At 42.5% G+C, this 25,956-nt stretch overlaps 1 protein-coding gene across 1 annotated transcript in view; it reads left to right on the top strand.

Moving 5' to 3' along the window:
- The first annotated feature begins 284 nt into the window (after positions 1 to 284).
- WDR41 (WD repeat domain 41) overlaps positions 285 to 25,956 on the top strand; it is a 39,856-nt gene continuing 14,184 nt past the window's right edge. Inside the window, exons 1-8 of the mRNA XM_065406540.1 lie at positions 285 to 455; positions 4,600 to 4,715; positions 14,776 to 14,824; positions 16,813 to 16,944; positions 17,304 to 17,366; positions 19,430 to 19,541; positions 23,446 to 23,508; positions 24,492 to 24,602. Of these exons, the coding sequence (XP_065262612.1) occupies positions 405 to 455; positions 4,600 to 4,715; positions 14,776 to 14,824; positions 16,813 to 16,944; positions 17,304 to 17,366; positions 19,430 to 19,541; positions 23,446 to 23,508; positions 24,492 to 24,602 (697 nt within the window). The 5' untranslated portion in view covers positions 285 to 404. The remainder of the gene's footprint in view (positions 456 to 4,599; positions 4,716 to 14,775; positions 14,825 to 16,812; positions 16,945 to 17,303; positions 17,367 to 19,429; positions 19,542 to 23,445; positions 23,509 to 24,491; positions 24,603 to 25,956) is intronic.

Below are 25,956 nucleotides of genomic sequence, written 5' to 3' on the forward strand. Positions count from 1 at the left end.
GCCTCATTTGGAAGAGTGTGTGCAATATAATTCACCCGAGGATATTGCAGAAGTAAAGGGGGGAGGGTCAGAAAAGGTGATGAGAACGATCAGGGGCCCGGAAAAAGTCTTGTATGAAGAGACTGAAAAGATGTTGATCAGTTAGCTTGGAGAGGAGCGGACTAAGAGGGAACAATGGAGCAAGGGCTGATCAGTTGCTCGGCACTCGTAGCCCTTTGCCTGGCTCTGGAGCTAAGCGCGGCAGACGCCACCGGAAGCCACAGAGCTTCGGCCGCTTTGCTTCAGGGCGCTGCCCGTCCCACGTACGGGAGGCAGCGAGGGACAAAATCCAAGCTTCAGGGGGCTGTTCGGGCGAGGTGCCTCTCCCCAGGCGTTGATTTCATTCCGGCCCGGCTGGACTCCCGATGCTGCGATGGCTGATGGGAGGCGGCCGGGAGCCGCAGGGACTCTCCGAGGTAAAGCAGCAGCCCTGCCCCTGGGGGAGGGACGAGTGAACTGAAGACGGGTAGGATGGGGGCGGGGCGAACGCGGCGGGGTCAGGAGCAGGCAGGTCGGGGAGGGGGCGAAGGGTTGGGGGAGGGGCAGGCTGTGCGGGGTTGGTTAATGGGCAGGCTCTGCAGAGAGCGGTGGATAGGGGCAGGCTCACGCTGGGAGCAAATGGGGGCGGGGGCAGGGGCAGGCTGGGTGAGGAGGGCATGATCCCATCAGATCAGTTCTCTCTTTGCAGAGGTTCTCAAAGCTGTGGCTCTGACACAGCTTCCCTATACTCCAAAAGAAACAAGCAGCCCCCTCCCAGCCCTGGCAGAGCCCAAGCCTGAAAACGTGCCAGGATTTCAGATCTAGCGGAGGCTGAAAGGCACCCAAAACGCTAGCGTGTGTAACACATACCTTCTTACTAAAAAGTTCTTGAGTCCCTATTAAAGGAAAGCCTGGCTCCTTTGACACTGTAAGGTCTTTGGAACCAGCACTGTGGCTCAGCTCCTTAAAGGTATTTAGGCACCAATTCCCCTTGAAATTAATGGAAGTGGAGGTGCCTAACCTAAACCTAATGCAAGAGGACCCTAATCCTGATGAGGCCAATGGTTGTGTTGTAATAGAAATACTAAATAATAATATGGGACTGGGGAACATGGCATTAATTTGGATAATGGAGAGGGTGTTGGATGGGATGGGGAGCTTTTTGTGTGTGTAAGTGATGCTATCTGGGGGCAGAACTGAAATTTGAACAAAGGGTTTTCACATAAGAAGGATTTGAAATAAAATGGTTCTACAGTACAGGAGATGATGTAAACGGTCATTGGACTTGTACACCTAAAAAAGGGTATTTGGGGCTTGAACAATTTACCATAAATGACCCTTGACTCTAGGTATTTATCCACAATGAAACAGTCATTGGACTGGAGAGAGAGAGAGAGAATGACTCTAGTCCAGTGGGTGGGGCATCTTCTTGGGAGGTGTGAGACCCAGCGTCCAGTCTCCCACTCCAGTAATTCTTTCCTTATTTGTCCATAGTGGAACAGATTCAACAGGAGAGACTGAAGGAGCCCATATTAGACTATCCTATAGCTTAGTGATTAGAGCTCCCTCCTGAAAGGTGGGAGACCCCTCTTCAAATCATTTCTTCTCCTTCTCTTTTGAAGGAGAAGGGGGAATTGAACCTTGGTCCTCCCCCTCCCAGACTAGGGCTCTAACCACTGGCCTAAAAGTTATAAGGTGGGCACCACTTATTCCTCTGTCCAGATTTTGAATGGGACCTGATTCAGCAGGTGGAAACATAGCATGCAAATGCATATGGGCTTGGGCCCTACACATGATTTAGAGGGACAAACACCTAGGCTAGGTCTACACTAAGGGGGGTGGGGGGGTCGACCTAAGATATGCAACTTCAGCTACGTGAATAGCGTAGCTGAAGTTGCGTATTTTAGGTCGACTTACCTGGCTGTGAGGACGGCGGCGAGTCGACCGCTGCCGTCGACTCCGCTTCCGCCTCTTGCCGCGGTGGATTTCCAGAGTCGACGGCAGAGCGATCAGGGATCGATTTTATTGCGTCTTCACTAGACGCGATAAGTCGATCCCCAATAGATTGATTGCTACCCGCCGATCCGGCGGGTAGTGAAGACGTGCCCTGAGAGAGGTAAGGTGCCTACAGGATTTGGTGAGAGTTGTGGTTCACAGTGGAGCCTAGAACAGGGACTTAGGCACCTCAACCTGAGACTTAGGTATCTAAGCACCTTTGTGGGTTGGGGCCTTAGTGTTTTCATTATTCTACCCTTCCCTTTCTCCCCCCATCAATAACTCCATTTCCTGCCTATGTACAAAACCAATGCAGGGATATATGCCTGAGTGTGCACATAGGCTGAAACAATAGCTCAAAGGTCTCAAGTGCTCCCAGTGTGGGTGTTGATTCAGATTCTCAATAATGACAATTCAAAAGGTCAACACTGTTAATTAACTGTGGTACCTTATGGTGCCATGAGTGGGTAGCAGTTGGAAGAGAACTACCCCTTAATGTTTTTCTCCAATCAAGAAACCCAGCAGACCCTATGGATATAGCTCAGTGGCTCTCAAACTTTTGTACTGGTGACCCCTTTCACATAGCAAGCCTCTGAGTGCAACCCCCCCTTATAAATTAAAAACACTTCTTAATATATTTAGCACCATTATAAATGCTGGAGGCAAAGCAGGAGTTGGGGGGAGGCTCCCAGCTTGCAACCCCCTGAGGGGTCCTGCCCCCCAGTTTGAGAACCCCAGGTATAGCCAAACCTCACCAAAGCAGATATCAAACCCAAGTAGTCCAGTAAAGCACATTCAGTTATTCAGAAAACAAATCTACTGCTGCTGCTGTCTTATTTTTGACATCTCAGAATGAGATTTTATGGATGGAGCTTGGAAGAGTTCTAATACTTGCACAGAAAACCTTCAAAAGGCAAAGACTTGATTAAAAAAAATGAAAGATTGGGGATTGCAAAATGGCAGCTTAAGACGTTTTAGTATGCTGTATTGCTCCGTGACCATCCTGAGCCCTGATTGGGTGTTATTCAGTGATAGTTAGTATTAAAACTGCAACACAGTGGCCATAAGGAAGGGTGAGACTGAGCTTCTTGAGTCTCAGGCATGTAGAAATCTTAAATCTGTGGTCCAATGGATAGAGCACTGAACTGGGAGACCCGGGCTCTATTCCTGGCTCTGCAAAGTGACCTTGGGCAAGTCATGTGATTGGTCTGTGACAAAGATAGCTATCTAAGGAAGCTACACATTAGTCTGTCCAGTAGATGTTTTAGTGCTGCTGTAAAATAGGTCTTTTCTGAGTCTCAAAAGAATATTGAGGCAGTCCTGAAGGTCTGAAGATGTTGACATTTACTAGTAAAATTAAGCTGTAACTGTGAGAGTACTCTGTCACTGAGTTGCCACCAGGTTTCAAGGTATCTAGCAATGACACTTGATAAAACAAGAATTGCACCCTACTGAGTTGTTCCAAAAATGGTGGAGCTTGAAGCACAAGAATTGCCATACTGAAGCAAGCCAATGGCTCATAGAATATCAGGGTTGGAAGGTACCTCAGGAAGTCATCTAGTCCAACCCCCTGCTCAAAGCAGGACCTATCCCCAGACAGATTTTTGCCCCCAGATCCCTAAATGGCCCCCTCAAGGATTGAGCTCACAATGCCGGGTTTAGCAGGTCAATGCTCAAACCACTGAGCTATCCTTCCCCTGCTGTAGATTATACTAAATAAAGGAGAAGTTAGAGAACTGCCATCAACATCATGCATCTAGTAATGCAATAGTATGCTATGGAGAAAGTGTCTTGCTGATCAGCTTATTTCATGAGCATGAGTGATAGCCCTTGTAATTAGCCCAGATGGTGTAACTGCAGATGCTATTCTTATAGAAATTGAGCCATTTTTTGAATCTTACTAAGCTATTGGCCTTAATTATTGGCCTGATAAGGTCCGAAGGGATAACATGTATTGCATGTCTAAAAGCATTTCTTCTTGTTTTAAACTTGTCTGTCAGTTTTTAAAATGAAACTATTGGTAAGAGGGGACATCATATAGGGTTGAGAGACCTCACAGAAAAAATGCAGTTTAATGAGACATTTAAAGGCATAGTTTATTGGAAGAGGAAGTGGATTCAAGACAATAGCTGTTAAATAACCAGTTGCTTTCTTTAGTTAACACCATGACTAAAAACAACAAGGGACTGTTGCTTATTAGGTTTTTTTAAATCAGTTTAAATGTTGTACTATAACTCAAAGTACATTCCATAAAATAATCTACCTAATTTAAATAAATAGAAGGCAATCCCTTGTTATAATTTCCATCAAGGGAACAGATAGTTATGTTAAATTCATGTTTGGGGCTAAATTTTACTTATATGAATGATCTATCTGTGAATGTATTTTATACACACACACTATGGTAGATATGGCTGAAGACTTAATTAAAAATGAATTATATACATACAAAGTGAAGTATTCATGATTGGGAGTCTGGTGGCACCTTAAAGACTAACAGATTTATTTGGGCATAAGCTTTCATGGGTAAAAACCTCACTTCTTCAGATGCATATTCATGATTGATGTCTCTTGATGGATTTTTAGAAATCGTCCGTGCAGAGCCTAGGTGAAGAACAAATACAGAATCCCTACACTGAGCTCCTTGTACTGAAAGGTCATCATGATATAGTGAGATTTCTAGTACAAATAGATGATTGCAGGTAAGAGGTTTTAATTATTGTATTACATCCTAAGGAATACATAAGTGGAAGTCTATGGAAATTAAGAAATATTTTAATCATTTTTCTGCCAGAAATTAAATATCACGTAATTTAGATCTAAATTAATGCATATATGTTCAGTAAAACATTAAATTTCAATGAAATCACTTTTTGCTTTGAATGTAAACATTCCCCTGCAACTTTTGCTTCTTGAACATTCAGGTTTCTGGATCTGCTCCTATAACTGCCACATCGACTATGTGGCTTGAACAAGGTCAAAGAGGAACTATCTGTAAAATGGGGCTAATGCTTCCTTCTTTTAGAGGGCGTTGTGTGATTTGTAAAGCACACAGATCCTGGGATTGCCTTTCACATTATTGCTGCCCCTTTCTGTACCTTTTCCAATTCTTCAGTATCCTCTTTGTAATCAAATACCCCAAATGGTACACAGTACTTTGACAATTCTAAGATGTCCCAATGTCCATTCAAAATTGATTTATCTGAAAACGAATTACTTGCCTTTCCTTTATCATACCCTCCCTATCTCCTAGGCCCACAACCTCTTTCCTTCTCGAACTACACCTCTACCTCAATATAACACTGTCCTCGGGAGCCAAAAAATCTTACCGCGTTATCTCGAACTTGCTTTGATCCGCCGGAGTGCACAGCCCCACCCCCCCGGAGCACTGCTTTACCTCATTATATCCGAATTCGTGTTATATTGGGTCGCATTATATTGGGGTAGAGGTGTATATTGGTCTCTTAGGAAGTCTTCCATATCTCATAATTTCAGTATTGCCTAAATCCATCTTTTTCTCACTATACCCACTGTTGAAACTTTGGTGCATCGTTATTTAATCTTGGTTACTGCAAGGATTACTTCCTTTCTAGCTTCTGACCTTTTCATCCCATCAGTCTATTCAAAGTGCTGCTGCCAAAATAGTCTTCCTCTCCCACTGCTCTGATCATTGTCATCTTTTACCCAGCAAGCTGTCACTGGTTTTCTTTCATTACCTCATTCTAGCTCCACAAGGAGCTAGAAGCCCCTTTCAAAGTCCTACATAACCTCCTCATCCCTTGTCACCTCTGATTTCTTCCTGCCTCTGTTCTCAACTCCCTCTGCATCTCCCAATCCTTTTTCCTCTTCTCATTCTCAGCTTTGTGCCTTCATTCATGTACTCCTTAATGCTTTCATTATCAGCCCAGTTCTAATTTACCTTGTCTGTTTGGGGTGAAGTTTGGGGTCTAGGAAGGGAGTGTCATCTCATGGTTAGACCAGTGGTTACAGACCAGAGAGGCAAGCACATGGACTTGGCATGGTCATTCTGAAAGCAATGTGGGTGAGTGAAAGATTTGGCACTGATTTTTGTGGAGACCTGGCTTTTATTCCCACCTTTGCCTGAAGTGATCTTGTACCATCTCTCAGTTAAATTATTTATACAATAAGGGAAATAATACTTGACTGCCTTCTAGGGTAGAACTTTGAAGCTTTGCTCAATAATAAGGGTTGCAAAGTGCCTAGAAATCTAAAATAGCAAGCACTTTCCTTAAGGGTACAGGCACTTTGTTGGGGGAAGACTCTCTCCCTCCTAGTGTCTGCTGATCAGGCAGCTGCATTCATCCAAATGTGAAATTCCCACACTCTCTTATGCTTGCCAAAGTTTCACAGAATTGACAATTTTGAAAATATTTACAAAAGGGACAAACTTCTTTAGGTCCGCAGGATACATGTTTTAAATTAAGCATGTGTTAGAACTATTATAGATAAGGAAATACATGCAGCTTATGATTGATTTTTCTAAGTAGCATTAAAATAGGCCACAAAGATTCAAATAAAACCGTAAGGTTCTATTCTGGTGACTTGAGTAGTCATTACAGCAATTTCAGAGTAGTTATTTTAATATTTCTTCACAGTACATATTTTCAGAATATGTATACTGAATAGATCTCATTAATCTTTGAAAATCTGGTTTTATAGTAGAAATGCTGGAGCATCCTGAGACAGAGTAGAGGCACCTGCTGATACTAACAAATCCTCTATTACTTCAGGAGAGGACTGTCTTCGTTGCACTGTATCAAACACATTGCGGTACTAAACAAAATAATCAATGTAAAAGTAAAAAACAGATGGAAGAGTAAGTTGGAGGATAGGATAACAAGTCAGATATGGATAAGAAATAAATTACATTAATGTTTTATAGGTGTTTAATATTCTGAGAGTTTGGACTGTTTAGAATAGTTTGCTTCATTGGATAGTTATTTCATTTTTTTTTTTTTATTTAGCATGAATATAGTAGTTGCTAAACAGCTGATAATTTTTCACCTGCTTTCCCCCCCCCCCTCAATAAAATTAGTATTTTATTCAGTTTCTGAAATGTTTTTATTTTTGAAGCTATCCCATTGTGGTTTTGTTAACTGTTGTAAGCCAGGCTTCACGCTTCAGGTCTTTAGATAATATCATCTTATTGAGAATTTTGCAGGAGGATTTTCTTGTTTTCTCAGTGGTTCGGCTAAAACCAGTGAGTGGAAAATTTTCTCAGATTGGTTTTTGAAGATACTAAATAAATCCTGTATCAGTCTAACAGACAGCTGCTTTTTTCTTTGTTTCTTTCTTATTTTTTGAACATGAAGTGAGGGTCATATTGATTGGAAGATCACTAAAGAAGGGTAAGCCTCAGCAAGGGTCTTCCAAAAAAATGGACTGATATAAAATTGCATGTAATACCCTAGCATTTGACATATTAAACTAAACCGAGTTCATAACACATTTTAAGAATAGCTTTCTTTGTTGCTCATTTGACCATTCCTTGCTCCTCCAGGAAGCAGACAAGGTTATAGAGAATGGTGATCATGACTGGAAAAGAATCAGGTGACCCATGAAACTCCAGCTTGGTGAACAAAATGTATACTGTAGAACCAGCCATCCTACAGATATCTTTATATTTAAAAGGAAATCCTTTTAAAACAAACCAAAACCAACCAACCAAACAAACAAAAAGAACCACCCACCCTGTACATTTTATACTTGATGAATTACACATGCCTTCTCCTTCAAAGGTCAGGTTTTTTTCCAGATCTTTGCTCAAGTGTCAGTATCCCATCATTAATTGAAGGATGGGTTTCCATATTTAAAGTGCTCACGTCCAAAATGTGAGTGGCTGACTAGTTTGGTTCTGGCCACCACATCTCAAACAAGCTATAGCAGAAATAGAAGGTACCCAAAGGTGGGAAACCAACATTCTTAGAGGCATGGAAAGACTTCCAAATAAGGGGAGATTGATAAGATTGTCTGTCACTTAAGACAGGAGATGAAGAGGGGACTTGATAGAGGTATATCAAACAATGATGGTAAGGAGAAGCTACATTAGGCCTACCTATTGACTGTCTAAGGGTATGTCTACACTACGAGAGTAGTTCGATTTTACTTAAATCGAATATGTGGAATTGATATTACAAAGTCGAACATGTGTATCCACACTAAGGGCAGTAATTCGACTTTGTGAGTCCACACTAACGGGGCAAGCGTCGACATTGGAAGCGGTGCACTATGGGCAGCTATCCCACAGTTCCCGCAGTCCCCGCTGCCCATTGGAATTCTGGGTCGAGCCCCCAATGCCTGCTGGGGAAAAAAATGTGTCGAGGGTGGTTTTGGGTAACTGTCGTCATCCAACCGTCACTTCCGCCCTCCCTCCCTGAAAGCGCCGGCGGGCAATCATTTTGCGCGCTTTTCTGGTGAGTGACAGCGCGGACGCCACAGCACTGCGAGCATGGAGCCCGCTGCGACCATCGCTGCAGTTATGGCTGTTGTCAACACCTCGCACCTTATCGTCCACCTTTTCCAGAGGCAGATGCTGAGAAATCGGGCGAGGAGGCTACGGCATCGTGGTGAGGACATGAAGTCTGAGAGTGGCACAGACCTCTTGCAAAGCACGGGACCCCACGCCGTGAACATCATGGTGGCAATGGGTCATGTTGATGCTGTGGAACGGCGATTCTGGGCCCGGGAAACAAGCACGGACTGGTGGGACCGCATAGTGCTGCGGGTCTGGGATGAATCACAGTGGCTGTGAAACTTTCGGATGCGGAAGGGAACTTCCCTGGAACTTTGTGAGCTGCTGTCCCCTGCCCTGAAGCGCAAGGACACCTGGATGCGAGTAGCCCTGACTGTCCAGAAGCGAGTGGCCATAGCCCTCTGGAAGCTTGCAATGCCAGACGGCTACCGGTCAGTCGCGAACCACTTTGGCGTGGGGAAATCTACCGTGGGGGTTGCTGTGATGCAAGTAGCCAATGCAATCGTTGAGCTACTGCTGTCAAAGGTAGTGACCCTTGGAAATGTGCAGGTCATCATAGATGGCTTCGCCGCGATGGGATTCCCAAACTGCGGTGGGGCTATAGATGGAACTCATCCCTATCCTGGGACCGGACCACCAGGCCAGCCAGTACATTAACCGAAAGGGCTACTTTTCAATGGTGCTGCAAGCATTGGTGGACCATACGGGACGTTTTACAAACATCAACGTCGGATGGCCGGGCAAGGTTCATGACGCTCGTGTTTTCAGGAACTCTGGTCTGTTTAGACGGCTGCAGGAAGGTATTTACTTCCCGGACCACAAAATAACTGTTGAGGATGTGGAGATGCCTATAGTGATCCTCGGGGACCCAGCCTACCCGCTAATGCCCTGGCTCATGAAGCCCTATACAGGTGCCCTGGACACTGAAAAAGAACTCTTCAACTACCGTCTCAGCAAGTGCAGAATGGTGGTGGAGTGTGCTTTTGGACGTCTCAAGGGGAGATGGAGAAGCTTACTGACTCACTCTGATCTCAGCGAAACCAATATCCCCATTGTTATTGCAGCTTGCTGTGTGCTCCACAATCTCTGTGAGAGCAAGGGGGAGACCTTTATGGCGGGGTGGGAGGTTGAGGCAAATAGCCTGGCTGCTGATTACGCCCAGCCAGCCAGCCGTGCGATTAGAAGAGCCCAGCGGGATGCGCTGTGCATCCGGGAGGCTTTGAAAGCTAGGTTCCTCAGTGAGCAGGGTAACCTGTGACTATTAAGTTTGTTTAAAGAGAAGCTGAACCTGCCCCCGTTTATGTTGACTATCCTCTGCAGCTACATACCCCGTTCACCCCGTCCCCCCCCCTTCCAACACATGTTTAAAAATAAAAAAAATGGAACTTTGTTAATGAACACAGTTTTCTTTATTACGGGTTTCGCGGTAAAGGGTTGAAACTGGGACGCAGACTGTGGTGGGGAGCGGGCGTAGTGATGGAAAGAACGCTTATAAACTCGAAGAATGACAGGCTCCTGCTCCTAGAGCGGTCAGCAGTGGTGGACTGGTTGTTTCAACGGAGCCTGCCACCCCTCCTTTTCAGGGCTCTGTGTGTGGGGGCTATGTGACTTTGTGGCGGGGGAGGACGCTGCTGCGTGGCTCTGTGATCCAGGATAAGGACCGCTGCATAAGATCTCTAACCGCCCTCCCCCACCACAAACTCACATAGCGCCCCCCCCCCCCCCCCGAACATGAAAACCACCTCCCAGACTGCAGTCACTAGGCACCCTGGTCAATGTGTGTGTGACCTGCTGCTGAACATGCCCCCCTGTCTGTACCCTAGTAAAGGTGACTGTCCTGTCCAATTACCAACCCCCTTCCCCCCCTTCAAACACACTGTCCTCTAAAAGAACATGATGGAAACAGTAATTAACAGAAACTTATTTTTTATTAGCAACTAAACAGTTAGGGGATGAAACTGGGCCGGGGGCTTGGGTGAGGCAGGAAGGAAAGGACTTATCAAATTTTGGGGAATGAGAGCCTTCTGTTACTTGAGCAGTCTGCAGGGGTGGAGTGACAGTTTTCATGGCCCCTGCCACCCCTCCTTCTTGGGACTTTGGGTGAGGGGGGGTATGGGACTTTGTGGCGGGGGAGGGCGGTTAGAGATAGACTGCAGCGGGGCTCTGTCCTCCTGCCTCCGGTCCTGCAGAACATCCATAAGGCGCCGGAGCGTGTCAGTTTGCTCCCTCATTAGTCCAAGCAGCGTTTGAGTCGCCTGCTGGTCTTCCTGCTGCCACCTCTCCTCCCGTTCAATGTGTGATCGATGGATTTGCGACATGTTCTCCCTCCACTGGGTCTGCTGGGCCGCCTTGGCTCGGGAGCAGCCCATAAGTTCTGAGAACATGTCGTCCCGTGTCCTTTTCTTTCTCCGCCTAATCTGCGCCAGCCTCTGGGAGGGGGATGCCAGGGTAGGTCGGGAGACAGTTGCAGCTGTGGGATGGGAAAAAGGGAGTGAATTCCTCACAAAGATAATTTTTTGTGAACAATGAACATAGTCTTTCTCTGTGAACAAGACCATGCACAGCACCTATCACATGCGCACTCAGGACAAGGTCGAATTTTCAGCCTTCGCATTCAGTGCCTGGGGTCTTGCACTGGAGATCAGACAAGCGGGCAGGACAGCGGAATTCGGGTAGCAGGCTGACATGGTAAGCCGTAGACTTTTGGCTGCTTAAAACTTAAATTATAGCAATGCCCTCCTTTCATGTTCAAAGTAATGGTCCTAGCGTTGACCAGTTCCTGCTGCCGGCAATCTGGCAAGCATGAACTCTGCCCCGTCCCACCCCCTCGCGGCTGTCCCCGGGAAAGATCCCTGTATGCTGCCCCTCTCCCGCCTCCACCGCGTGGCTGTAAACCGCCGGTTACAGTTCTGTAAAGGAACAGGCAAGCAGTCCCAACAGTAACATTCCCCTAATTCTAAGCAGGTCACCATGAGCGACATCACTCTGCTGAGGATTTCTGGGACAGAGAAAGACCGCATGCTGCGTGAAAGCCAGCAAAAACCAGGGCCGTATGCCGCCATGCTCTGCAAGGCAATGATCCCAGAGTACCTGATGATAGCCTGGCGTGGAAAAGTTTCCTACCACGGAGGACACAAGGCCGCTCTCCCCAGGAACCTCATGCAAAGGCTTTCCAATTACCTCCAGGAGAGCTTCGTGGAGATGTCCCATGAGGATTTCAGCTCTATCCCCGGACATATAGACCTTCTTTTGCAGTAGTTGCACTGCCAAGGACTAAAACATGAAGCGCCTAGGGCAAACTAATCATGAAAAACCCATTGTTAATATTGTTAATATTCCTAATATTCCTGTTCTGTTCAAAATAAATGTTTACGTGTTTTAAACACTTACCGACTGATCCTTCCCCTGATTCCGGGTCCGGGTTAACGCCTGGGGACGGTTGGCAGGGGATCTCTGTGAGGGTGATGAAGAGATCCTGGCTGTCGGGGAAATCAGCGTTGTAAGCGCTGTCGACTGCCTCGTCCTCTTCATCTCCTTCTTCATCTTCCCCGTCCGCTAACATCTCAGAGGAACTGGCCGTCGACAATATCCCATCCTCAGAGTCCACGGTCAGTGGTGGGGTAGTGGTGGCGGCCGCACCTAGAATGGAATGCAGTGCCTCGTAGAAACGGCATGTCTGGGGCTGGGATCCGGAGCATCAGTTTGCCTTTTTGGTCTTCTGGTAGCCTTGTCTCAGCTCCTTGATTTTCACACAGCACTGCGTTGCATCCCGGCTGTATCCTCTCTCTGTCATGGCTTTTGAGATCTTCTCGTAGATCTTTGCGTTCCGTCTTTTCGAGCGCAGCTCCGAAAGCACGGACTCATCGCCCCACACAGCGTTCAGATCCAAGACTTCCCGATCAGTCCATGCTGGGGCCCTCTTTCTATTCTGGGATTGCATGGCCATCTCTGCTGGAGAGCTCTGCATCGTTGCCAGTGCTGCTGAGCTCGCCACGATGTCCAAACAGGAAATGAGATTCAAACTGCCCAGACAGGAAAAGGAATTCAAATTTTCCCGGGGCTTTTCCTGTGTGGCTGGTCAGAGCATCAGAGCTCGGACTGCTGTCCAGAGCGTCAACAGAGTGGTGCACTGTGGGATAGCTCCCGGAGCTATTAGTGTTGATTTCCATCCACACCTACCCTAATTCGACATGGCCATGTCGAATTTAGCGCTACTCCCCTCGTTGAGTAGGAGTACAGAAATCGAATTTAAGAGACCTCTATGTCAAACTAAATAGCTTCGTTGTGTGGACGGGTGCAGGGTTAATTCGATTTAACGCTGCTAAATTAGACAATCTCCTAGTGTAGACCAGGCCTAATACAAGAGCAAGAAATATTTAAGTTTGAAAGGCAACATAGACTGACCTTGTGGCAGGATATAATGGCTAAAAATGGACTAGGATTAAAAAAGGTGATAGTTTATGGGTAATTAGAACATTCATATTATTGGGTAAAAGTTTAGAAGGGATAAAACCCTTATTTAAAATATAAATCAACCACTAGTGCCTAAGATTAGAAAGAAACTTCCTCTATAGGCAGATTATTCCTTATTTGTCCATTATAGAATTCCTTGTATTTTCCTCTGAAACCTCTGATAATTGCCTGTACCAGATACAGGACACAAGACTAGATGGTGAATTTTCTTGTGAAATTGGCACCTCCTTGCCTGAAGAAAAGCTCCCTTGGAGTGCTCAGAGGTGTTTATTTTTACTTAATTTTTATAGCTAACTTTCATAAAACACAGTTTATGGTAACCCTTACTGGGTTACCATAGTAACCCTTGGTTAAAGTTTTAACAAATTTAAATTTTGATTAGCAAAGCTGCAACTGCAGACATTTGGCCTTGCCTATGAAAACCCTAACAATTATTCCTAGGTATGTGGTGGTCTGCTTTTAATTAACAGTGGCTCACTACATCCAAAATGACTGGTTTTAGTATGGTTTTACTACCCCCCACCCCCCAAATCTCCATCTCTCACCACTATCACCTTTTAGGGTTTTTTTTAAAGTCTTTTTGAGAGGACTTCAAGTTCTAGTATAAAAACACTACACAAACATTTGTGTGAGCACACACATTTGTTGCTTAGTTGTGTTTAATCCGGGGCTGTGGGCTAGAACAACTAAAAATTCAAATGTAGCTGTATCCCTGTCAAGAGGATGCAGAGGTCTTCAGATCATATAATTTGTTTTCAGTCGCCGGAGGTTGATCACTTTCCTTAAAACAGGGTGCATCGATACTAGGAAAACTCGCAATCTGGCAATAGTGCAGCTGCACAGACTGTAAACTGCTAGTGTAGACAGGGCTTAGGCATGTTTACTGAGGTGCTCTCTAGGTAAAGAAACAGGTCAAATTTAATTGGGTTTAGGTAAAACAGAACCAAAACTCAACTGCTTTTTCCTAGTGTAGATGCAGGGTAAGATCTTTAGCTGGATTTCAGCAGGTGTTATGCATAGCAGCATACATACAATCCCCTTGCGAGTTCTTTTGTACACTTAGTTTAAAAAAAAAAAAAAAGTGATGTTGTAAGATTCATGTACGCCTGGCCTGACTTTAACCCTCATGCTGTGCAACTTGTTATATATAGTGCTCTCTAAATTACTTGGTTAAATAAGAAGGCTAATAGACTATGATTTGGCTTTATTGGATATGACCCATCTCCCTCCCCCATCGCCAATATTAAACCTAAGCAGTAAGAAGACTGGATTCTGTAGTACAGGCTACTATTTGGAATAGTGACAAAATGCTTAGAACACATTAAAGAATATACATTAATGGAGATATCCCATCTCCTAGAACTGGAAGGGACCTTGAAAGGTCATCAAGTCCAGCCCCCTGCCTTCACTAGCAGGACCAAGTACTGATTTTGCCCCAGATCCCCAAGTGGCCCCCTCAAGGATTGAACTCACAACCCTGGGTTTAGCAGGCCAATGCTCAAACCACTGAGCTATCCCTCCCCCCCCGACAATTCTCAACAATAAGAATATTAAAGCATATAATGTGAGAGTTTTCACTTTTGTTTATTAATGAAGTCAGTGATTTTGTTTCTATACAGTATTTGGGGCTTAAAAAGGTACCTTTCTATGCTTCAGATTACTAGTAAAACCGAAGTGTGATTTCTCTTTATAAATGAAATAATTTGCTCTGTTTAAGTAGTGATTATTGGTGCATAGCATCATACTGGAAATTTATCATTTTCTTTATAGGTTTTGTTTTCTTTGTTCTTTACCAGATTTGCATCTGCAGGAGATGATGGAATTGTATTTCTGTGGAATGCTCAGGTTAGTTTAGTTTTTGAATAGGTTATATTCTGTAATAAGGATGTGGATGGGAGTGGAAATGTGGGGAGCTGATTTTGCTCTTGAACTGATCTAAATCAAGAATCAGTCCATTGAAGTTTAGTTGAGCTCTGTCTAGCATAATGTAAAATTGGTGCAAGGGCAGAATCAGTCCAAGAGAGTCTTAGCAAGTACAAATAAGTCGAGTTTTATAGACATGTCTGATTGAAACATCCTTGAATTGGTTTTTATTTTTGTTCTGCTTCAGAAAAGCAGGATGTGAAACTGAGTGTCTGAAAAGAGAAGTAAAAATGTGTATGAAAATATTCAGTGCAAGATGAAGTATTGGAAGCACAAATTAAAATGTTTTCAGTAGCTGTTAAGATGTTGATTGCTGAACCTCTCAATATCAGACATCATGGTGAGGCCCCAGTCCTGCAAAGACTTATGCACTGTGCTTAATTTGTAATGAAAGAGGTACTGGGGCTCAAGCAATGTTTTTTACTTTCATAACTGACACTGCAAGCCCAGAGGTGCCGGGGTATTATGAACTACCAAGTCCAGAGGTGCCCTGGTTCAGTCCTGGAAGCCTTAGTACAAGTTAAGCACTACTTATGCATGAGCATAACTTTTTGCAGTCTGCCTACTCCCATTAATTAAAATGGGGCTACTCAGAGTGTAAAGTTAAGCACATGTGCAAATCTTTGTAGAATTGGGGCCTAATACAAGAACTGACTTCAGTGTCACCTCCATGGAGTTAATAAGAGAGAAAGAGCTCTTAGTTGCTTGCCATGATACAGGTCTCACTCCAGCTTTTAAAAGTATTTTGTTGAACAGTAACACTTGTCACAGGAATACTGCATTTTAGAGGTGATACTTCCAATAATAATAAACATGCTGTTTTCTCCCTATACAATCTCATCAGAAAATGTGAAGGTAAGTATCTTGCAGGTTACCTGCTAGAATTGCTTCAGAGGATGCCTTGTAAGTAGCTTAGATATTTAATAGACTGAAAGGCAGATCAGTGAACTGTTTAAAATCTGAATGTTAAGCTTCAAGTGAGGCAGAGAGAAATCTCAGACTAAACTTTTTATGAAGACCTCTTGAAAAAAGTTATACATAAAACATTGACAACAGTGTAACTTACAATAGGAACAGGGGAACTTGTAACTTTCCTTCCTTTTCTGAAGAGTTTCAGTTAAGCATAACATTTCTTATGGAAGACATTTCATAACACTAATATGAAACAGAAAATGGTGTGTGAGAATCAATATTCAAGAAATGTATGTGAAAATGCACACAAAGCATTTATGGATGCAAAACTTGTGGGTGTCCAACTTTGGAGTTCTATTTTTCTACTTCTGCACACTTACATGCTTGAAATGACTCTTGTATTTAATAAAAAACACAAATATGACACTGTTAATCCACAAGTGTGCCATTTCAACTGTCTCTGCATCCCTAATTAACTTTCATGCTAGGTAGTTAAGCTAAAATGGTCTCATGTTATGGGTGTAGACAATAGATACAATACTGAGTTTCATACAGTAAATGGTAACAGTCAGATACCCTTATTAATAAAAGGTAGTTTCAAGTAGGTCAAATTATTTTTTTTAAAAAGCCTTCAGATTTTGTTTTGCCAGCAAATGAGAAATACAGTGATGTCAGTAGAGTATAATGAAGTAAATTGGCTAACGTTTAAGCTAAAAATGAAACCATTAAAATACATAAGATGAATATTTCAGAATGTAACTTAACAGGTGTTCAAGTGTTTCCAGTTATTAAATGTATAGGTCTTTCATAGTACTCCCCTACATTCATAGTAACAGGTTTATTTAGGTATAATACATCTTGGTGACATTTTCAATAACACCTAAGTGACAGACTCCTAAAGTCCCCATTTTCAGAAGTCACTTAGGCACCTAGGTCTCACTGGGATTTAGTAGATTTTGAAAATTTTACCTTTAATGTGCTGTATTTGTTTTTTTCAGACTGGAGAAAAGTTATTTGAGCTACATGGACACACGCACAAAATTACAGCTATTGCAGCATTTCCTTCATCTGGGGCTTGTGAAGAAAAAAATAATTTGATCTTAACGGCATCTGCTGATAGGACAGTTATTGTATCCTTAAATCTTCCTAAGATTTAACTGATTTTAAAGGAAACTATGAGCCAGGCAGCAGAGAGGGTGGCAATTGTTTATATTATAGTAGGACCCAAGGCCCTTGTCAAGACTGGGGCTCTGTTGTGCTAGCCTCTGTTCAAATACAGTAGAAGACATGGTCCCTATCACAAAAATAATGAAAATGTAACAAACAAGTGTAAGTGTCATTTCAGAGTGTCTAAAGTTTGAAGAGCAGGTTAGTATTTAGAAAACCCCTGTGTCGCTACATTTTTATTTCTCAAACTCTGTCATCCAATTATAAACTAAACAGAGAAACATGTTATGACCTTTTGTGTTTCCTTAATAAATGAATTCAGGTTTGGGATTGCAATAGTGGCAGGCAAGTTCAGAAGGTGTCGTGCTTCCATTCCACTGTAAAGGTAAAGAAAAGTCCAAGTGTATTTTAGGCGTGTGTGTGTGTGTGTGTGTGTGTGTGTGTGTGTGTGTGAGAGAGAGAGAGAGAGAAAATACATCTGTAGTGAAAGCTAGTGTGACATATGTCAAGACAGAATATTTTAAAATGAATAACAACCTATTTTAGTTAGCTAAGACCATTTACTTCAAAGGTAGTGGAGTGACTGAGATCTAGCCACTGACAAAGGTTTTAATAAAAGGAAGGAGCTGGGAGCAACCATTTTATTTATTCCATTATAAAAGATTGTCACTTTGAGACTTGCAAACAATGGTGGTGTTAGAACCAGATCTTTCAAATTGGACAGAGATAAAGCTTTGGGGCTGGAGTAATGCCTTTTGCTTGTCCTTTGAAATTCTGTTCAAGGTTGGTTGAGTTATAAATGGTTTACAATTACCATTTCCCTTCTCCCACTTGTGTTCCTCAGGAAAATTTTGTTCATGTTCAGTTGTTTGGCATGTGGTAGTTATGCTAGACACAGCTCAACTAAACTTCAATGGACTGATTCTTGATTTAGATCAGTTCAAGAGCAAAATCAGCTCCCCACGTTCCCACTCCCATCCACATCCTTATTACAGAACATACCCCATTCAAAAACTAAACTAACCTGAGCATTCCACAGAAATACAATTCCATCATCTCCTGCAGATGCAAATCTGGTAAAGAACAAAGAAAACAAAACCTATAAAGAAAATGATAAATTTCCAGTATGATGCTATGCACCAATAATCACTACTTAAACAGAGCAAATTATTTCATTTATAAAGAGAAATCACTTTGGTTTTACTAGTAATCTGAAGCATAGAAAGGTACCTTTAAGGCCCAAATACTGTATAGAAACCAAAATAATTGACTTTATTAATAAACAAGAGTGAAAACTTTATCGCATTGCATGTTTTAAGAGATTCCTGAGGGTAGAGTGTAAAGATCACTTTGTCCCCAGGAGATCATGCTGCTCCACAGCCCCCAGGAGTGGATGCTTCCACTGCTCCATGATAGACTTTGGGATCCAAGTCAGGACCCAAATCAGGTGCTTCAGACAACCATGTGATTATAGATGTATTGCAGTTGGGTAGCCGGGGTGGGGCAGGGCCAAAAATGACAGCCCTAGAAAAATCTCAGCCATATGGAGTGGCAAGCTGCATTAGTAGTTATATTTAGGGCCCTACCAAATTCATAGCTGTGAAACATGAGCCATGGACTGCGAAGTCTGATCTCCCCTGTGAAAACTGGCTGTTGTAGGGGAGAGGCAGGGGGCTCCTACCATGGACTGGGTTCTAGCTGCTAGTCCCAGCCCAGGTTGGGGTAGGATGGTACTTCCTCTTCCCCTGTAGGGGCTGCTCCCAGAACTGGGTCAGACCCACCTCCAAGAACCTCCCACAGCTGCAGGAAGCTCCATGGCTGCTGACTGGGAGCCCATCTCTGAAGGCAGCACAGAAGTGAGGGTGGCTGTCAGTCCCTCGACCCGGGTGGAGGCTGCCGGGAAAAAACATATGTACGGCAACCCAACCCCCATATCCTGTAACCCTCACTCTGTGGTGCTGGCTTTAGAGTTTGGTGCCCAGCCAGCAGCTGCTGCTCTCTGGCTGCCTGGCTCTGAAGGCAGCACCCCTACCAGCAGCAGCACAGAAGTAAGGGTGGCATCCTATGACCCCCCTACAATTGCCTTGTAAACCCCTGCCCCAACAACCCCCTTTTGGGTCAGGAGCCTCAGGGTTACAACCCCGTGAAATTTCAGATGTAAACATCTGAAACTGTGAAATTGATTTCTGGGGACCAGGATTTCACCCTTTGTCTGGCTTTCAGCACCTTCTGTGGGACCTTTGGCTGATGAACACCTCTGAAATCAGGCCCTACAGTCTTGTTAGTAAAAATGGTGATGTTTCACAAGTGATTTCTGTATTCTGCAGGAAAGAGTTTAATGTATTTCATAGTACCTGCAGTTTTACCTAACTAAAGCGGATAATCATTTCACTGAAAAATTCCCCAAAGAACTTTTGTAAGGGCAATATATCTGATTTTGTTCTGCAGTGTTTGACAGTTCTTCAAAGACTGGATGTATGGTTATCTGGAGGGAGTGATCTATGTGTTTGGAACAGAAAATTAGATCTCTTGTGTAAGACCAGTCATCTCACTGATGCAGGTAAAAAATGGAAATGGCTCATTATAGCAGATAAAGTGCAAGTAAAATGGATTTGTATAATGATGCAAAATGAAACCTGGCAAATTCTCTTTAATTCTAAAGATAACATATATTAAAGCTGCCCTCTGTCTAGTTTTAAAAATGTCAACTTAATCATTTCAGAATTAAGGATACTTATAACCTCCTGTGCTATATGAATTTTAGAATGTCAAGTATCAATAATTGTACATTAACTTTGACTTGCTGGACTAGATCCTCAACTAGTGATTTATACATTTCCCTTGCAGAGGGCCAGATCCACAGACTAGTGATTTATACCTCTGTGAGGGAACTAGACTTTTTGTAAGTACATAGGTTCAAGGGTTTTAATTACAAGATTCAATCCTTTGTATAAACAAAAGGAAATTTTTGAATAGGATTAGTAAATATAATCAGATATGAACTTAGAAACTCATACTGCTCTGAACTATTAGTAAATCAATGTATTGTTAAATCGTCTTCTAAATAGGTTTGTAAAAGCTTAAAATGCAGCAGTGTTCCTAAGGCAGCTAGTATACTGGAATTTTTTGGTACACAGCTGGGGCCAAAATAGCTACATATACCGGTCATAAAATAGGAGAACAGAAATATTTTAGCCCTATATAAACAGGAGAATTACACAGATACACAATTTAACCTCCTACCTCAAAGTTTTGATGCAAGCCACTCATTTCAAACCTAGTATTACTTCCAGCCCTCACAATCTGCTTGTATTTTACTATTTATTCCTGGAGTGGAGATGTTGGAGAACTTTGGGCATGTTAAAGATAACTGTACAGCATTTCAAACAGTTTGCTCTGAACCTCATTTTGTGTCTTTCACTCAGCATAAAGCTAGTTCTTCTTCTTTATATTGCACTAGCACCTAAGAGAATTCCCTTCAGACAAGGAACTCCTTGTCCTCGCTACAATTCAAATGGATAGGAAGACATAGAACTTACCCCAAAAAAGCTTGTGTGAAATCCTGGCCCCATTAAAGTCAGTGATTTCACCCTTATAGTCTTTGAGGACAAGAAGGATATGTGGCAAAGGGGAAGCAATTGACTCCGCACAATTTTAATGTGTATTACATACATTTTTTTTCATAAGAAATGTATGCCTGTACCCAGTTGCCCCTTGACCTCTTATGTAGATGGCACAAAAGTAGTGCTGTTTGTGGAGGGATTTGAAGGAGGAGGAAGCAGTGGCCTGAGAGATCAGTTTGGGATGGGCATTTACGCATAAGTGGCAACATGGAAGAAGATGAGAAGCAGTGGGAGATAAGTAAATGGTCAAGGCTGGCATCAGTGGCAGACCGTAGCAGAGGGTCTGAAAGGGAGGGCAAAGATGTGGTGGGACAGAGGAAGCCAGTGAAGGGATTCAGAGAGGGAGAGCTATGGCCAGGTAGATGATCATAGCAGGTGAGAGGGGACGGGGAAATAGGGAAGCCAGAGAGGAGGTGGTGGTAGTAATTGATAGGAGAGGAGGACTTGCATACGGGTTTTAGATAGAAATGGAATATCTGATTTTAGAAATACTGTGGAGGACGAAATGCAATATTTGGATACAGCCTTGGCTATGTGAACCAGGGGAAAGCAAGGCTTAGACAGTGACTCCCAGGTTATGGACCTGAGTGGGAGGATGGTGATATTGTTGATGGGGACAGAAAAAGCAGGGAGTGGGAAGAAGGATTAGATGTAATTTTAGCCATGTAAAATTTAAGTTCATAGTAAGATATTCAGGAGAACATGTCTGAGGGACAGGCTAAGATGTGATGGAGTGTGAGAGAGACAGCTGAGGAGGGAGAAGGCAGATTTGAGAGTCTTCATTATAAAGATGGTAGCTGAAACCATACAAGGTGTGACAACACCCAAGGAGATGGTATAGAGGGAGGAAGAGGAGAAGGGTCACACATTTGGGACCTTGAGAGCTATGGTCTGGCGCAGCAATATCTGTAAATACAGTACAGAACTCATTTCCCCCCAATGTATCTATGAAATACATTGCAATTATAACAGTTACATCATTAAACATTGCCTCAGTGGCCTGATTACAAAGATAGGCTTAGTTTTCATACGAGAAACATCACCTATCCTAATACTTGAGCTGGTCTGCCTTTGTTTTATCTCACAAAATTCAAAAGCTATGAGTTGGGCATACTGTAGCAGTTAATGCATGGGACTAGAAGCAAGAAACTCTGGACTTCTAGTTCCAGGTCTGACACGGACACCTTCTGTGGCCTCAGACAAATCTGTTATTCTGTGTCTCAGTTTCCCCATGTGAAAGAGATAAATGCTAGTTACTTCATAAGGTTGTTTTGAAGATTAGAGTAGAATCTCACTAATCTCCATTTTATCTGGAGAGAGAGCAGATATCCATGTAAAATGTCCTGTATATGTAATTACTGCATTTATATGAATTTCCCTATTCTAACTTAATTGCCATAGGAGTACTATCTGTATGTTGCTATTCTACATAAGTGTGTGTAATCCTAGATCTTCAAAATTAGAATAGATAAAACTATACAAATATGCTTTATCTGCCTCTCTCTCTGTGTATACACACAGACACTAATTTTATATACATACACACACACACACACACACACACCTCTACCCCGATATAACGCTGTCCTCGGGAGCCAAAAAAATCTTACCACGTTATAGGTGAAACCGTGTTATATCGAACTTGCTTTGATCCGCCAGAGTGCGCAGCCCCGCCCCCCCCGGAGTACTGCTTTACCACGTTATATTCAAATTCTTGTTATATCGGGTCGCGTTATATCGGGGTAGAGGTGTAAGTGTGTAATTTTTATAATTAAAAAAATACACAGAGACACACATATATACACACACAATGTGGAATAGAAATTTGGAGTAAAGGCATACAAATCTAACTATATATTGACTTACGTTATTTGTGGACTCAGTACTACCTATAAAAATCAGTCGTGCTATATTTTACATACAGTGCATATAATAAAAAGGGAAATGCTAATAAAAAATGCACCCAAATCACACAATCATATCTGTAGATGAAGTATAGTATAGAGCTACAAACAATGCCAACAGTTTGTAATTGGGCTAATAAAAAACAGTTATAAACCTATTAAAGTGTATATAGTGTTGTCTGGTGGACACAGTCACAAACCACTTCTGTTCTTAGTTTATGGGACAGTTTCCTGAGGAAGGGTTTGATGCTGTGAGGTGCTGAATGCCCTCAACTCCCATGTTCTAAATTTGTCCAACACTTTCCACAAGACTGCAAGCACTTAGGTCATTTTACAGTTGTAATGGTGACAAAATCCCTTATTACAAGAGATGTGTCATATTGTCTGATTTTTTTCCCCAAAGGTGCTGTGTAGCTGCAGCTCCCTTTAATTTCAGTGGGACTCAGCATCTCTGGAGATCAGGCCAACAGTGTTTAAAATAATTTGAATGGTGTAGTGTGGCAGAATGCTCCTGGTTTTTGTTTCTAACTTTTTTTTTTTAAAGTTAGGAAGTAAAACATATTGGGTTAGACAGCCAGCAGGTGTAAACTGGCATAACTCCATCAAAGCCAATGGAGCCTTGCTAATTTACACCAGGTGAGAATCTAGCCCATGGTCTTTACTAAACATGAACATTGTTTGTAAAAAAAGTACTGTTAAAGTGTTTTGAAATATATATGAATTGATAAATAAATTTTCTATGATTTAACAGTGTATTTGTGTTGCCAGTACATAAGTGATATCAGTTTGCCTCAACTGTGTGTTGAGAATGTGGAACGGACCTTTCTTATATTAAAATCCACAATTTTTAGAGTTATGAAGAAATAGCCCTTCTTTAACTGCATTATATTTGTATTGAGAATAACCTTTTTTCCTTTCTTTACGCATGTTTTTAAAGATATCAGTGCTTTGGTTGAATTGCCTAAAAACTGTGTTGCAGCAGCTGTTGGCAAAGAGTTGAGTGAGTATATTACATTTCAACTTAATCTCCATAACCCTCTATATATTCAAGAGGTTTAGATTTTTTTCTTATATGCAGTAGCTTGCAAGAACACATGGATTGAAGCATTTTATCAAAACTGTGTAGGAAAATTGGAGCCAGGTGCCACTCTATCCAGCTGCCTCCTTCCTTGTTTTTTCCAATATATATTTACCTGCATGTTTCCCCAGTCTGGTCTGCCTTGCTGACTATGTTATTTAATTTTGTTTTTGTTTTTTTAACTTCATATTACAACTGATGAAACTGGTGTTTTAAAAATGCTTCTGATTCAACTTTTTGGTAGAGTGTAACACTCAATGTCCGGTCCCCTTGCAAGTGAAGTAGTAAAATGCAATTGGTGCTGCAGTACCGGACAGCCACTGCACTTTATTAAAAACAAAACAAAAAAAACCCCAACAACTTCTTTTGCTTGTTCTCTGCAAAGTTATGTCTCAGCCACTCTAAGCAGCACTTCTGTGGTGGGGTGAGATTCTTTGGCTTACTATTTGTTTCAAAATTAGGAATCAGGTGGAATTTTACCATTTCTGATAAAAAGTATTTTTATTTGAACTTTTTTATTTGAATTTTATTTTGAGTGTAAGCGGTCAGATCGGGGGTGGGGGTGGGGGGAGAGAGATTGGGGGAGGAAATGGGGCTGATGTGAATGGACCAAAGAAAAACTGCTGTGTTCACAAAAACAAACTGGAAAATAAATTAAAGGGTGCATATTTTATTTTAAAAGACAAGAATTTTTTCAAATTTTTATTTTTAAAATTTTGTAATAATGCTGCTTTTGGGTTGGGAAACCCTCACAAAAGAGACTGTCCTAAACTGTATAGTATATACTGCATTGTGTCATCTAAAGCGTACTTAATTCATAGTGGAGTTTCTCATTTAAACAGAGCTGCATTTTACTCTATACAAATGATAATGCTTATTTAGAAAATGTGTCCATCTATCTTAAGTAATTTTTAGGTTGGTAGTTTCCACTGAGGGATCTGAAGGTTGGGATGTCCTTGAAGTAAAACGCCTGGCTGACCATCAAGATAATATCCTCTCGTTGGTCAGTGTCAATGGTAAGATTGATGCTTTATTAGTTAGTATTTCTAGTTATTAGTGGAATATTTTCAGCTATGAAGTTTAGTTTGCTTATGGCCAGACACGTAACTGGAACAAAGCTTTCTAACCACTAGAGGAACTCTCAAATGGAGTTGTGAAGATAGTCAAATTTAAAAACTATATGTAGTGATACTTATGAAATCCTTACATCGTCAAAGGACTTCACAAACACTAACTCATCCTCACAACATCCCGGTGAAGTAAGTACCATTATCACTATTATATGGATGGGGAAGCTAAGCCAGATTGGCTCCTCCTTAGTCTTGGACAAGTCACAACCTATGTCAGTGACAGGAATAGAATTTGGTTTGTATTTTGTTTTTTGCTATCTTGTTGCTGTATTGGAAGTTTAAAAACACCATTCTATGATTCCCTTCCGTGACCTCCTACAATTGCTTAACTTAGATGACTATGGTAAGTTGTTATAATAGACATTAAAAAGTTTGAAGGAAATGTTACGTTGCTTTTTAAAAAAAGTTTGCAGCACATCATGGACATTCAAATCTTACCAAAAAAAAAAAAAAAAAAAAATCAAGTTGTGATTTTAGTATTGCTTTAAATTGGCTTAATGTTCAATACTAACGCAAACCCATCTGAACAAACGAACAACTCGGGAGTCTGAGCCAGATTCATCCCTGCGCCGGCACAGGGACCAAGATGAGTTAGTATGCCTTCCCTGTACAGAGGCTGCAAGAGCGGATAGAGACCCTGCTGATGGATAGGGTAGGCGTGATAGTTGCCCTAACTTCGCCCCTGCTGTAGTAGCCCCTATGTTGGCCTTGGTACACCCTCTCCTGCTTCTCCCACGCTCCTTTGGCCCTTCCCCACAACTCTACCTGTGCCCAGGATTCCTGTGGATTTGGCATAGCGACTTCTTGCATCGGGGTTATAGTGCCAGAGGCCATGGTGCAATGTTGTGAAAAACTGGGAAAATGAAAGCTTAGATTCTAGAATAGCAAGATCTATGGGATTTTTGTTCCCACAGTATTCCATTGGTTCTGATCCCAGGAGTTGAACAATGCTGGGTTTAAAAAGGCAACCCACTAAGTGCTGCTGCAGGAAGTGCCTCATCTGTATGATGTCATGATAATGGTAAACAACTCAGCCCCACCCACTAAAGCTACAAATGGGGGAACCAGCTGCCACGACCCAACCCCTCCCTGGACACATTGTTCAACACTGATATGTCTGGGTTGCTAGTACAGCCTTTTCCCCTCCTGTAACCTTTCTCTCAGGACACTTACCTGTAAATATTGGGCAATCCTGGCTGCTTTCCCTAACTCTGAGGGCTCTGCAGATCTCTTCAGAATC

Source organism: Emys orbicularis, chromosome 6 (assembly GCF_028017835.1).
Source record: "Emys orbicularis isolate rEmyOrb1 chromosome 6, rEmyOrb1.hap1, whole genome shotgun sequence".
NCBI lineage: Eukaryota > Metazoa > Chordata > Testudines > Emydidae > Emys > Emys orbicularis.